At 31.0% G+C, this 14,893-nt stretch overlaps 1 protein-coding gene across 5 annotated transcripts in view; it reads right to left on the bottom strand.

Moving 5' to 3' along the window:
• LOC103575662 (transcription factor AP-2-epsilon) overlaps nt 1-14,893 on the bottom strand; it is a 51,235-nt gene that overhangs the window by 18,304 nt on the left and 18,038 nt on the right. For 2 of the 5 annotated variants that reach the window (XM_008555518.3, XM_008555519.3), the window contains exons 1-2: nt 14,167-14,886; nt 3,835-4,212 (exon numbers count right to left, since the gene is read on the bottom strand). In XM_008555518.3, the coding sequence (XP_008553740.1) occupies nt 3,835-4,212; nt 14,167-14,475 (687 nt within the window). In that variant the 5' untranslated portion in view covers nt 14,476-14,886. Of the gene's footprint in view, nt 1-3,834; nt 4,213-5,378; nt 5,724-5,873; nt 6,779-14,166; nt 14,887-14,893 lie in introns of those variants that run through there. The other 3 variants (XM_008555520.3, XM_008555522.3, XM_008555521.3) reach the window with 3 other exon arrangements.

The raw sequence follows: 14,893 nt of genomic DNA, 5'->3' as shown, positions 1-14,893 counted from the left end.
CTCTGTATTATGCCCAACTCGACTGCTTACATTATAACCCGAGGCTTCATGCACTTGCTTATATATTTAATATATTTATCCACCCGATCATTATTATCATCAATTTTTTTAAAATTTTTTATTTCCTAAAAAGTGCTTGATATTTTTAATTAGCCTTGAAATTTAATGACCGTCATTCACCTGCAATCAATTACGATTATTATTAGTGCTTGATAACTGATAATAATTATTTTCAAATTTGCGCGGCAGATCGCGGGCATTCAAAAAAGGGATTTAAAATCAGTGTTTTATCGGTGCGACGGAGGTGTTTTATCGCGAGTCTACATTGAGAGTGTTCTCAGAATAAACTTTCACGCGGTAAAAAAAAAACGGTGTTAATTAACTGGCGGGCGGTGTAAGTAGCCGAGGACTGGGACTGCGACCGCGACTATTGGACTTGCATCGCGGGTTGGCTTATAAATTGATGTAACCTCAAGCACAGTTGGCCCCAACTAATGAGATGAAATGTGATCGCCTTTCTCTCGTTAAAGATTATACAGCTATATAATGAAATAAAATATATATAAATATATATATATACATATATATTTACTTAACGCTTTAGCTAAAGCCGAAGTTGAAGTCGCGGCTACGGCTGGTGTTGTTCGCGGTTTATTATTTTATTTTTGCTTTATAAACCACATACCGGTTTATTAATAATATATATATATATATATAAATATATTGAGTGCGTATACTTGTCTACTGGCTACTCGTCATGTTTGATTCAATATTAAGATAACGGATACAATTAATTCGCAATCTATTTATCTCGACAAAAGAGATTGCTATCACTCTACTTTTTAATAATTCCAGATTGTTCTTGTGCTACATAGAAAGTACTTGAAAAAAATTTATTAATTGAAGCTCATGTTATTTATTGACTAAACAATTTAATTTATTGTTTCGCTATAATTTTTTTTTTTACTCATAGAGTCAATTAATTAATAATAATTATCAGTATTGATCTTGGCTAATAAGAGATTAAAAATTTATTTACGAATTACTAAAATTGCTATATATTGCTTGCATAATTTATGATAAATTAAAACTTATTTTTGTTATTGAAAAAAAAAAAGTTATTGAAATTGACATCGATTCGGGCCAACAATAATAACAATCATTGATAATTAATTTAGACGATAAAAAAAAATTACTAAACTCGTTTTGGATCAATTTCATAATTTTGAATAAATTATAATCGAAAAATAATTTTTTTTTGAATTTATATCAATTTTACAGTAAATTAAATTTTTTATATTTTAAATTAATTCGGGCCAACAATAATAACATTGATAATAATAATGAATAGTATATATATGTATATATATATATATTTAAAACTCTTTCATCTTTTATATATAATGTATTTGAAAAGGTCGAAGGCAGTAAAAGGTTATCTTGCAGTAAATATGAAAGGGCGGCTGCGTTCAAGCCTTTTCGCGCACATACAATTCCTCGGATTTTCCGGAGTCGTGATCATCCATACGCTATACAATTTCATACATACATACATACATATATATGTTTAAGATGTGCAATACAAGTACAAGTGAGCCGGAAGATTTCATGGTTTAAAAAAAAAATATTAGCCGTTGTAGCTCATGTGCGACAATTGACTGCTGAAAAATAAAAATTGTATCGTAAAGAAAAAAATAAGGGACAAGATAACGATGATCGTCTGGTGTATTTTGTAAGGATAAAGCTATTTGTTGGGGTTGATCGAACCACTCGGCTGATTATTGGCATTGTGCGCTCGGTGGCTCACTCTTTCACTGACTCCCCTCGCAAATGCGGGCGGATATCTTATCGTTATTTCATCGCGCCGAAAAATATGTGATCGCTCTTCTTAGCAAACTACTCGACTATTTTCACTTTATTTTCTTTCTGATTATACTCAGCGACAATCAGTTGGAAAAAATATTAATTTGTTTAAATGCGGGGTTTAACCCTCGTGTTTTTGCACGGCAACTTGCGTCATCCCCGGCGTTTTACGATTCTTGGCATATTTTCCCTCAAAGCAAACGTCCGTGGCATCTACCTCCAAGGAATGTCAAAGCCCAGAACTTAATAAGCGAATTACTTTGGCATAGAATGTCAAAGTAGTTTTTTTTTCTTTTTTATAATCCATAAATTCAGCTGTCATTTTTTTTTGCTACCATGAAATTTTAAATCATGAGTTTTCACTCAAAAAACCAAAATTCTGTCCCCTCTCGTATAAAAAAAAATTTTTTTTCCAAAAACATTCTGCAGTCAACTTCGAAATTTTGTCATTTTACAAGCTCAGTAAAAATATCTTTAAACATTTCCATTCATATATTAATAAATAAAGTAATGTTACGCATAACTCGGCTGTTATTTTACCAAAACTATGGGCAACTATTTGTAGCAGCTGTGGCGCCGCTTAGCATTTTGTTCCGACTATTTGGATAAACATTCAAAATATTCAATCTAACATCACTTACTCCCATATATACTCCAATATTATAATAATAGTAGTAATAATAATATATATAAAAAATGGTGAAAATGATAGTTATTTGTATCCAGAAGGAATTTGTATGTAATATGTAACGACAGATGTCACTAATTGAGAAATACAAAGGCCACCGGATTCTCTGGATTCTAGGCTCGAATTTCTTGAATGATATTCCAGTCGTTTTTTTTTTTTTTTTTTTTTTTTTGTAATATTGTCCATCGGCCCGTGGGATTGAGACGGAATAAAAATATGGAGCACGCAATGGTCCCTCTGCTCGCAAAACTGCGTGTGGTATGTGAGCATGAACGGAGCGGTAGTACATCGCGGCGGGGTGGGGAGGGGGAATCGCGGAGCGTCAATTAGAGTGAAATTTTAGTGGCAAAGAGGCAGTGGAGAGACTCGCTGGAGACTGTGGTATATCACGTGTGTGGTGGACCTGGCCCGTGTGTTATTATTTTCGGTGCCGACAATCGCCCGATGTGAAAGTTACTCGAGGTCTTACTCAAACTAACCCAGGACATCGATGATGAATTTTGCATGAGAAATGACACGCGTCTACTTGTAATATTAACTCATATATGTATGCTATATATATTTATGAGTGCAGTAATTAATCATCGGCTACAAATACGAATTTAGTTTATTTTAAAATAATGTTTAAATAGCTTTGATGATTTAGTTTTGGATTTATGAGAGCTATCAGTCGATTTCGATCAATGCTCGCGCTGTTATTCAGACGAGATGGTTTAACGGAACTTTAAAATTGTGCAATATTTCTTTGTCTTTATTTATATCTATATATATATCGTATTAATGATCAGATTGATGAGGTCAGATAAAATTTTAAATCTTACAAATGTTTTTTTATTTTTGAAACTGTAATTTTTATTTTTACAAAAATTCAATTGGTTTTTTTTTGCGGTCTTTGTAAACGAAAAATTTTATGAACAGAAAAAAATGATAGAATTGAGTATAAAAATATATACATATATAATTTTTCCCATAAATTGAATAAAAAAAATAATTTAATATAAATTTCAATTTTTTTTATTTTTATTAAATTTTTTTTTCTTATCGATACGTAAAAATTAAAATAAATTTTTTTATATTAAAAACGGATGTAACGGACTTACATAATTACTTGGTAAAATTTTGAGAATATTAAAAAGTTAAAAAATCCGGCAAAAAAAACGTAATTTTAATTAATTTTTTATAAATTCGAAATGAAGATAAATTATCATTTAATTTTAAAAATACATTTATCTGCGGGAAAAAAAATTGAACGCTACTTGAAATAAAAATAAAAAAAGACTTACCACGTGTATACTTTCTGCATCTCTTCTGAGATCGCCACTTCTCTGTCCCGCAGTAACCGCTGCACTGAGATGATTATAATGATGCTGATGCAGGGTATTGAGGGTCTGTGTGTAAGGGTCACCAACAAGGTAATCAAGATGTTGCGGTTGTCCCAAACCATGCTGAGGGCTAGACGGTGCGTGGTGATGTGTCGGGAAATGGGGCGGCGGGAAATAAGGAGGTTGGAAGTCCGAAGTTGGTAAGGATGCACCACCGTGATGTGGCATTCCGCCACCGTTATTCCCATTGCCCCGATGACCATGGTGATGTGCACCTGAATAAGGTGACGAATTACCACCACCGAGCGACGATATTCCTCCGTGACTCGTCAAACGATCCTGCAATAAAAATATCAACAAAACATATAATATATAATGCATGAGTCTGATGCATTTAAATTAAATAAAAAAACAACTTCTTTTTTTTGGTTTTTATTCCCCGTACAATTGGACGTCAAGAACCCGCTTCACTGAGGAATCTCAGGAATCTCCGCGAGATATCGATCCTCGGGCATGAGCACTTCAAAAAGTTTACGTACAAAACATTGTCCGTCTTTTTATTCACTTTAAATTCGAGTGATTAAAGGGACAGCATTTTATTATTTTACAATTTTATTTTACTATTTAATTATTTTTATACCGTTACTTCAAAATGACTAAGAATTTTTTTTGTTAATAATTATTTATGAGTTAAAAATTTCCAAGTGTTGGTGGGAATTCTTTCTTTTCAATATTTGTCACATCCTTAAATAATTTAGTTAACTTTTGAAAAAATTTTTATTTCTTAGTTGCAATCTTTTATTTTCGAGGTCTAGGGAAATTGGAGTAAGTAGACGACCTGAGGCATTTTTGATAAAAAAGAAATTTTTTTATTTTCTGAGGTTCATTACGCTCCTCTGTTTTTCTTCTTAATTAAAAAAAAAATATGACTCCAATAATGAAGACTGAAAAAAATTGAGACCAATCTACCCCACTTTTTTCTAGACACCTCAAAAAAATTTAACAAATCGGGATTTTCATTTTGATATTTATTTTTCAAATAATTTTTTCAATGAAAATAAAAAATTTTCAGTTTTTTTTATCTTCATTCCAACATCGCTGGCACTTTTAAACTCCAAAGTTTTTTCTCTCAATATGGAAAATATCACAAGAATTTATTGATCATGAGCTCAAAATTTGAACCTCACAAATAATTTTACAAAATGAATTTTATTTTTGATAACCCAGAAAAAATTAAACTCACTAATTTTGTTTCTACTTGATATCAATTGTTTCTCCAATCTATTAGTCTATTATCGTCACCAAAAAGTGTCTGATCAAATGATATAAAATACAAGCCGATAAGTACTAAAATAAAATAACTCGGTAATAATTCTCAAAATTATGTCCGAGTTCACCAGACTCGAGTTAAAAAATTCAAAAAGTCTTTTTCGACATACAACTCTTCTGATAGATCCCAAATTTAAACTCAACTGAACATACATCAATGTTATATTTTTACTTACATTTAAAATCCACAAGTTCATCACCAATTTTGATATTTCAAAAAAATTAATAAAAAAAACCGTAATTTCGACGGATAGTTTTAAAAGTCATAATAGAAAAAACTTAAAAAAATCTTAAACTAAAAAATATTTTCGTCAACAAAATGTCCGTGTGGTCCGGCGAGGTAGCCTTGGCTTAATAGTTTTAAAGACAATTTAATGAGTTTTTAAAATTGTAAAAAATAGATAACACTCTAAAAGTATTATTTCCCAATAATAGGTATTGGTATGCGACGACATATATATATTAATCATTATTATCGTGGTTATTATTGTCATTATTATTAGATCGACGAATAGTGTACCGAGGATTAGAAAGTATTTTTTATCAGTTCAAAAACCAACGTCATCATTTTTTTAAAAAAAAATTTATTAATGACTTTAAAAAAACTTGAACCGAAAATTGGGCTCTCGCTTAAAATAATTTATTATAAAAAAAAAATTATAATAAATTACCTCGACCTCCATGACAGTGGTCATATCCACATGTGGAGCGTAACAAAGCGCGAGTTTGTCAGCGGTCGGCGCCTCGGTGCGCGGCGGAAACATTTCGAGGATCTCCAGCTTGACGTTTTGACTTTAAACGCACTACAGTAAATATATATCAATATATATTTATATATTATAATTTTAAATTTAAATTTTTAATTTATTATAAAAATTTTACAACTCAACATTCAACTGACAAATCACAATCTGTCAAAATCACAGCCCACTAATAAAAATAATTATTAAAAGGTTTTATTTATATCGCATTAATTAATAAATAAATATATGAAACTTTGCACGAGCCCACGAGTCTGTCAAAACGTCAAGTTTTTCCTCCATTGTCACACAAAATATATTCTTTCGGTTCGTAAAGCACTAGACCAATGACTGACCACATTAGATCAGTGGCCAAGTAGAATTCAAGTTATTCTTTTCGTCACACAATCACTTGTCATTTTAATTGTCAACGCCGTAGCCGTAGGGATCAGTAAATATCTTATGCCTAAGGTAGATCACTTGATAATTAGCCGAACCCGCTACTTAATCGATACATTTTGCTTGACCGACTCATTACATCACTCTAATTATTTATCTCAAGTCTTATCAAAATTACATTTTAATTGACCGATTAATTAAATTATTTTTTTTTTTCAAATTCAAATGTGAGGATTCTGAATGACACTGGACTTGGAGTAATGGTGAATAAAATTTTACGATGGGCTTGAATGGTCACTTTGTATATGCAAGTAAGAGAAGACGTAAATACGTGTAATATAATACATATATCTTGATATCACTCGCGCCGAAATAACATTACCGCGATCGCGCAATGACTGCGACCACCACGTGGAGTGTTGGGATCAGTAAGTACTAGATCCCAACAAACCGGGGAGGAGTTCCCCTCTCGTGGACCACTTATTACGGTGTTAGGTCTCGCGCGCGCAGTCAATCGTACTGAGGACGCCGGATGGGGCTGACGGGGACGCCCCTCGGACGAATAGCAATCTCGTACTTATAAACTTACATTAACTTATACTTTATACAGACTTAAATCACTTAATAATATATATAGATATGTAGAAAAAAAAAAATTCTTGGAGCAAAAAATTTTTACTTTCCTCAATTAAATTTTTTCACGCCCAAGAAAAATTTTTCTTTTACAATTCATAGAGCAAAAAATTCCTTGGATATATATATAATTAATTCATGATATATTTTTTTATCACATTGGGTTGGATCTACTCGCTGAAGTGAGCAAAAAGAGACGGGAGATGAGTTATCAGTCCGATCAGGATTTAAAATTCCTGCAAATCTAATTTTTAATTATCGACAAGAACCTTCGCGATTGAAATGTCAACTGCGTTGTATTTCTAATAGATCCTATTTCTCTTTTACATGACGTATCTGACGTATCTTTAGTCCCCGCCACGTGCCGTATGTTAATGTCCTTGATTTTTTTCTTCAAAACAGATTTTTAGGTTGTCTATAATTTTATGTATATTTATTGACATTAATCATTTATTTGGTAATATCTTTAAATATATCATTACTAATAATAATTATAATAATAATGATATTGATGATAATTATTGTTATTATCAGTCATTAAAGATAATACAGCCATTACTGAAATTTTTAGTTAGAATGTTGAGAAATCGTTAAAGATAATCGTCATGTTAAAAATATTTTTTTTTTAAATTTAGGTAATTAGATATTTTGTAATTAACTCAGTACTAAGGAAGATTACACGTATCACAGTAATTAAAAAAAAATTTTATTTTTTCTCTGGTTGAAATAAATTAATCGAGCAAAAAAATTCTTCTATGTCTGGGGCAAAGTGGGTCGAAAAAATTATTAAAAATTTTCAGGAGTTTATTTTAAAATAGAGAAATTTTTATTTTAATTGTGGAATCAAAATTGGGGTAAAATGGGACTTAAAAAAAAATTTTTAACGAATTTACAAGCGATAAATAAAAAAATAAGATTTGTTGCCTGTATGCATCACAACACATATGAACAAATTAAGTGGACTCGATTTCCGTCATCGTAATTTCGGCATGCGTCGTTAAGTTTTTAGAGGCAAAAAAAAAAAAAAATAAATTTTTTGTTTACGATCTCTTATTTAAAACCGCAGTTTTATCAAGCAACCATCCAGTGGAAGTTAAGGTTTGAGGTATGAGGAAAATATCAAGTGCAAACGTCCAAGTTTGAACAAAAAGATACCGATGAGAGCTCATATAGCGAATAAAATATGTGTGGAAGAGGATGGATTTGGTATTGTGGTAGATATATATATATAAATTTATAAATCTTTATATATATATATATGGAGGAGAGGGAAGTCGCTAAACGACATTCCACTGTAAGCATCCGCACTGAACGGTAACCACTACGCCCTTATCCTACTTTACCTCAAGTCCACGACGAGATTTAAACGCCAATTGCTCATCATACCTGCATGCATACGTCGGTCCGCTTTATGAGACGCCGGATAATGTGAGTCTCTCAATATACACAAGCTGAGATGTCGAAACTTCCGGTAAAATTTGCTAATTAATTTAACGTACGTTACTTGAATACTTTTTTGGTCTCTCCCATCAAAGTGTTGGTCTGTTGGTAGAGACTGAGGTAAAAAAATTAATTATTGTAATTTGTTTTTATGTGATGAATGAAATTATTTTCTATGCTCCGGACTCGAGATATTTTTAGACATTAGCTATTAATTTTGGAAGTCACCGACAAGTCCAACATGGGAAGAGAGATGAGCTGCTCGGACTAACGGGATCATCGTCGATCATTGATGGCCGTTCGTTTTTTTTCTTTTATGATTAAGATACGCTCATTTTTATGATTAGAAAATATATATATATATATATATGGATGTGTAGATATTAATTTTTTTCAGCCTTAAATAATTATTTTTGTCAAAAATTTTAATTGAAAAAATTTTTAAATTAAAACTTTTTTAATTGACCAATTTTTCACTTTACTCTTTTTTTTTTTCAAGCGACTTTAATATTCAAATAAAATTTAATTAATATCAGGGGTACAATGAGTCTTCAGAATTTTTAAAATGAACTCAAAAAATTGTTTTTTCAACTTGTGATTTTTTGAAAATTTGTATGACCCATTTTACCCCAATATTTTTTCGGATCATATTAATAAAAAGTTCAAATATTTCGACTGAAGAGTAGAAATAGAAAAAAAATTATAACTGAAAAAAAATCAAAATCTGGGGCAAAATGGATTTTAAAATCAAAATAATTAAATGCCAATAAAATTTAATAATCCAAACTTGTATAATATATATTATAGATATATAAATATAAGGAGTAGTTACAGAAAATAATATATAAGAAAAAGTATTAAGTGATTTGAAAGCCGAGTAGCCATGTACCTTTATGGAAGATAACGTACAAGTAATAATGGCCATACCGCAACTTAATGCCGTAATAATTTGAAGGTCTAATTATTTAGTCTCAGTCTCAATCCCATCAGTGACCAACTAAGTTCCCACGAGTTTACAAGCTTGAGCTTCGAGCTTCTCGTAGTAAAGGTCAAGGGTCTGCTTAATAGTAAATAGTGAGCAAGAAATACTTGTACTCATTTTTTTAAAATAAAAGTGCTGTTGGATCTTAATAAAATATATGATGTAAGACAGCGTAATAACAGTGGCAATTAAATGTCGTGATACACTTCACTTACACCTCGGGGTCTTGGACTTTCTAGTTTATCTACTTTGCTTACATTAATATATAGTCATATATATTTATATAGTTATATACATACTATTTAGCTACAATGTACATAATGATAGTTTTATTTGATACATAATGTTGTCTAAAGTGCAGTATGTAGTTGTAATTGATAGCAATCTTGCTCAGGCATTAAAACTTCCCGCCTAGTACGTGAGTGACGTCTACGAGCTCTGTCTGTATTTAAACAGCCGAGGGATTATGGAGTTTGCTACACAAATCCATAATAGGTAACCGCGTAATTAGTTTAACGATAGACTGCGATCGATGGCAATGGCGTTAATTTAAAAAAAAAAAACTTTCAATTTTTTTTACCCAAGATTTGACTTTTTAAATAATTTTGAAATTTCATCCAATTTAATTTTATTTTTTTTTTTCACCTCATTTGCATTCCTATGAATATTCATTGACAAAAATTGATGTGTTTATTATTTTATTTTCAATAAATAAATCAGTGAATAAAAAAAAAAAAAAAAAAAAATGAACAAATATTTAAAATGCGAGTGAGAGTAAAAAAATAATAATTCATATTATGATTTATGGTAAGTTTTAAAAAAAAATAAAAATTTAATTCTATTCTCCGACTTTACACCTTAAAGAAATTTATTATGAATTATGATAATTACAGGTACGGTTAAAGATTAATTTATTAATTCATAAAAACGTTATTAAGTAATAGCTTATTCAAGAAAAATAAAAGACTAAAAAATGTGGTGTGTGAAAAAAAAAATCTATATAATGATAATAAATAAGGAAGAAAGTCGAGCGAGAGTTTAGCAACACATATATATATATATATATTGGTGTCGTGTGACAAACGATTATTTCGAAATGGCCCGTTCGCGTGGTCGATCCATCCATCAATCCGTTTGTGTCCTGATCAATGTTACATGTCTATATATATATATATATATATAAATATATATATAAATACTGAATAGGATCGTGTACCTGGTACCTGGTACCTAGTGTTGGTACTGATACTGATGCTGGTGTTGGAGTAAAATCGCGTAGATAAAATCGCGGGTCTAGACGAATTAGCCGCGGGCATGGTTAGTTATTGCTCTGGATAGGATAGAACAAGCTGATATGATAATTCACGAGTGAGGTGCACGAGATGCATGGACGTATGAATTATTTTCAGCATAAAAAATTCACGCGTGAAAGCTCTTGTTTATGTTATGAGGTAGCTGGCTTATGTTTTTATTTATATTTTTGTTTTTGTTTTTTGTCGTTCGCGGATATATAGACAGCTGGGGATTAAGCCGGAAGAGCCTGGGAGGCTTATTTTATTTTTATTTGGGTTCGGTGGGATTGATGAAAAGAACATGTCAATCGAGACGTTATGCTGATTGACAATTGATATACGACTAAATTATCTATCAATATCTGTTTATTGTTTTAGCATAATAGAAAGCTGCTATTTATTGTTTCGACTAATTGATAACATTTTTATGTGTGATAACTCCGTTGTTATGAGACTTTTTTACGAGTTGAGGTAATTTAAGTGAAAGCTTTTATGGTTTTTTACTTTTTACGATCAGGCTTTTTTTTTTTTTTAAATGTTTCGAGTATTTTAATTCGAGATAAATTTTTAAATTGAGACAAAATTTTTTATTGTAGTTTTTAAATCGGGGAATAATTTTAAATCAGTAAAATTTTTTTGACGAATTCTAGAAAAAAAATTTTATTTTTTCAAAAATTTAAATAAAAAAAAAAGTTGTAATTAAATGATAAAAATAAAATTAGCAGTATCGTAATAAAAAAAAAAAGGTATAGCTGTTAATCAAAGGCAAAAATAAAAAAAAGCCTTTTGTGAAATTGAGTTATTTCGCAATCGATTTATCGATTATATTTCTGAATGTAATTATCTCTCTGATCTCGATGTGGACGTGGAAGCATCGTTTTTTGAGAGAGGCGTAACTCGATAGGTCGACCTACTTATTTTGACAGTGACGAGGATGTTTGAAGTGCGTATTTAATCCACCTTAAGTTTCTCTAACACGCCGTCGCCGTCAGCGTCGCCGTCGCCGTTAGAAAATACACTATTTTTACATACATCCATACTTTAATTATTATTTTATACCCGTGCCCACCAATAGCAGTACCCGAGCTCGAGACCGCACTTAATATAAATATATAAATATACATATATATATTAATATACACATTAATACAAACATTGGCTTAAAGTCTATGGCGTAGCGGTAAATAATTACATTTTATTCGACGACTTTAACGACAATTATGTAAATAGTTAATTCCGTGATCCACGTCTCAACATTTTAATGTTTTATTTGATAAGTAGCCGAATAAAAATATGTATACATTTACCACGGACATTAAAAAGAAAAGGGTAAATAGTTAAATAGCTTCTGCAGTTGTTAAATACACAAACATATATATGTATGTATGCATATATATGCGACTTTGCCTCAAAATAAAATTGCAGACGTAAAACGGTACAGGAAAATATAGTAAAGTCTGGAAAAAAATTTTATGACACTCTTTCTTTTTATGTTTATTAACATCTACAGGCTATGGTTTTTTTTCAATGATTTTTTTTGGTTTACTCTTCCGTACTCTATTGGGCATGGCCGTTTGAAACAACACGCTTGACAAATATACAGAAATTATAATGCGGAGTTAAGTCGTTAGATTTTCCTTGCATGCTTACTGTGAGACCAAGACAACTAATTTAACGTTTGTTTTTATATTACATTACTAGGAATATTATTTTATTTTATATTTTTATTTATGGTATTTTAATTGACGAATTCATTCGCTTTCAAATTTTATTTTATCACAAATTATTTTTTTAGACATTTATATATTATAGTATAAATTTATGAGAATTTCTATTGGTCCTTTTTTATTGTATTATTATTTGAATTATGATAAAAAATTTTTATGTCGCTCTTAAATTTGAAATTCCCTAATTTTTGATGATCCTGAAGTTAACAGACAATTAAATATTTTTTTATTTTTTTTTAACAAACCGATTCAAAAAAAAAAAAAAAAAAAAAAAATATGCACATGTAGAAAATTAAAAAAACTATAAATGCAATTTTTTCAAATATTTTTTTTTATGATCTATCGTTTTGTCTTGATCCAATTTTTATGAAATAAATTTCTCATAATTACTGACAATATAAATAAAATTTACTTATCATATAATTAAATCCTAAAATAAATAAGAACAAGTACATAATGTCTAAGATAAATAAAATTTATTATTAAAATAAGCCGTTGAAAAGTAGTGACTGGAATGCCCGCAAGCAGCGCGTGGCAAATGTGCAAAGTAAAACCGCAGCACGAATCTTTCACGCTGTCTTCTCAGTAACTACCTACAATACAGCCTATCCTACACCCATAATAATAATAATAATAATAATAATAACAGCAACATATCTCTAGGTATTACCCACCGCAAACGCTCGTTTTCACGGTCACCATTTAATAATTTCATAATAATCTTCTATACCAAACATCCTAATCCGTAATTTTACCCGATCTCGCCAACAAAATGATGACGTTTAATATTAGCTCACCTCTTTTGAAAGATGCCAATTAATCTCACATAATTATAAAAATATATAATAAAAACTATAAACACTTAACATCAATTTGATGTGAGATTATTATCATTATTATATATTGCAGTAGGATTCACTCTTTAAGAATGTTAACTGCTCGTTTATTTACCGCTACAATAGGCAATGTATCAACCGTCATAATAATAATATACTCATATATATTTTATAAAGAAAAACTTATCTTTCATTTGCACGTTTTACATTCTCTTCATTTTCAACCCATTTAATTACAATTAATATTAAAAAATATTCAAAATTACTCAACTGCACGCAGCTAAAGTAATGAAAAATTAATTTTTACAATTGCCAAAGTCAGATAAATTCTCGGGGTAAAATGGGCCGTACAAAATTCTTGAAATTTTTTTATAAAGAAAAGAAAAATATTTATTTTACTGAAAAATTTAAATTTAAAAAAATAAATTTACACGTGTTATTTTTTCTAACGGCCCATTTCCCCCCTCTTTTAAAATAAAAACGTGTTAGAATATAAATTAAAAAAAACCTGTTTAGAGGTCATCGGGAATAAATTTATTCATTATTTAATAACAACGAATAACAGCCAGCGAGCAAAAAGAAGTGAGTAAGATAAACATGAGTAACATCCGAGTGAGAACGGGCGTCTCCAGTAGCCTCAAGGTGTGAGTCAAACAGTTGGCACCCTGAGGGTGACTGGGGAACCCTCTGGACTCTCATCAGTTCCCGCGAATCGTCGTCTCCATCTCGCTGACAAAACGAATCCCAGCATTTACGTTTCGTCTTTAGTCAGCCCGCGGCGAGATGTGTCTCCTTAAAGGCAATTCCGAAGAAAGCGAACACGGAAACAGGTTTTGCGATTCCGGTATCTACAATTTTCCCTCCCCATATTTATCATGACAATTATAACAAAAATATAACATTTGTTTCACTTACGTCCTCTACTTCCTCCAAGTCCACACTTTCCTCCAGCACAAACCCCACGTCGTTGTTGTTACTACTGTTATCATTATTATTATTATTATTATTATTATTATTATTATTCGGAGAATCGTCAAGTGACGGCAGCTTCCTCAAGCTCAGTCCCTCATGTGCTTCGCGTTTTCGCTTGCACTCTCTGATTTCGGTCTCCTCCAACATATTGTCAGCAATAAGGTCCGACTCGACACTCGCTGGCGAGGCGACTTCGTCTAATGGTGACATATTTCCAGTCTTATTAACTTTAACGTCATCAAGTATCGACATAGCCTGTACTCAGATGTTATTTCTTCAGCATACCATTGATTAGTTTCCTCTGCCTGATTTGATGAACCATCAATCAGTATATCGATTTCAAACACATGTCACTTATTTAAAAATATATCAACTTGCCGCACATTTCAAAAATATATCACTCACTAATCACGTGGTCATCACGTGGAAAGTTAGGAAAAGCTTCGCAATTTCGTGTAAGTAGTAACCGACAGTGTAATGTATAATGTATGTATATAGATATATGTATATATGTTGTATAAATATAATAATGATGATAATGAAAGATTTGTATTGGTGGAGGTCGGTGAGACCTGATGGAGACTTGCGTTGGCGCGCGCGGTTCTCGAGAATGGCCTAGAGGCGAAAAGAGGAGAGAAGTCTTTGCCCAAGGCAGGAGAGGGCAAAATAT

This window comes from Microplitis demolitor, chromosome 6, assembly GCF_026212275.2.
Source record: "Microplitis demolitor isolate Queensland-Clemson2020A chromosome 6, iyMicDemo2.1a, whole genome shotgun sequence".
In the NCBI taxonomy this organism is placed as follows: Eukaryota; Metazoa; Arthropoda; class Insecta; order Hymenoptera; family Braconidae; genus Microplitis; species Microplitis demolitor.
The sequence above is the reverse complement of the archived record's forward strand: the minus strand, read 5'-3'. Positions and strand labels throughout refer to the sequence as shown.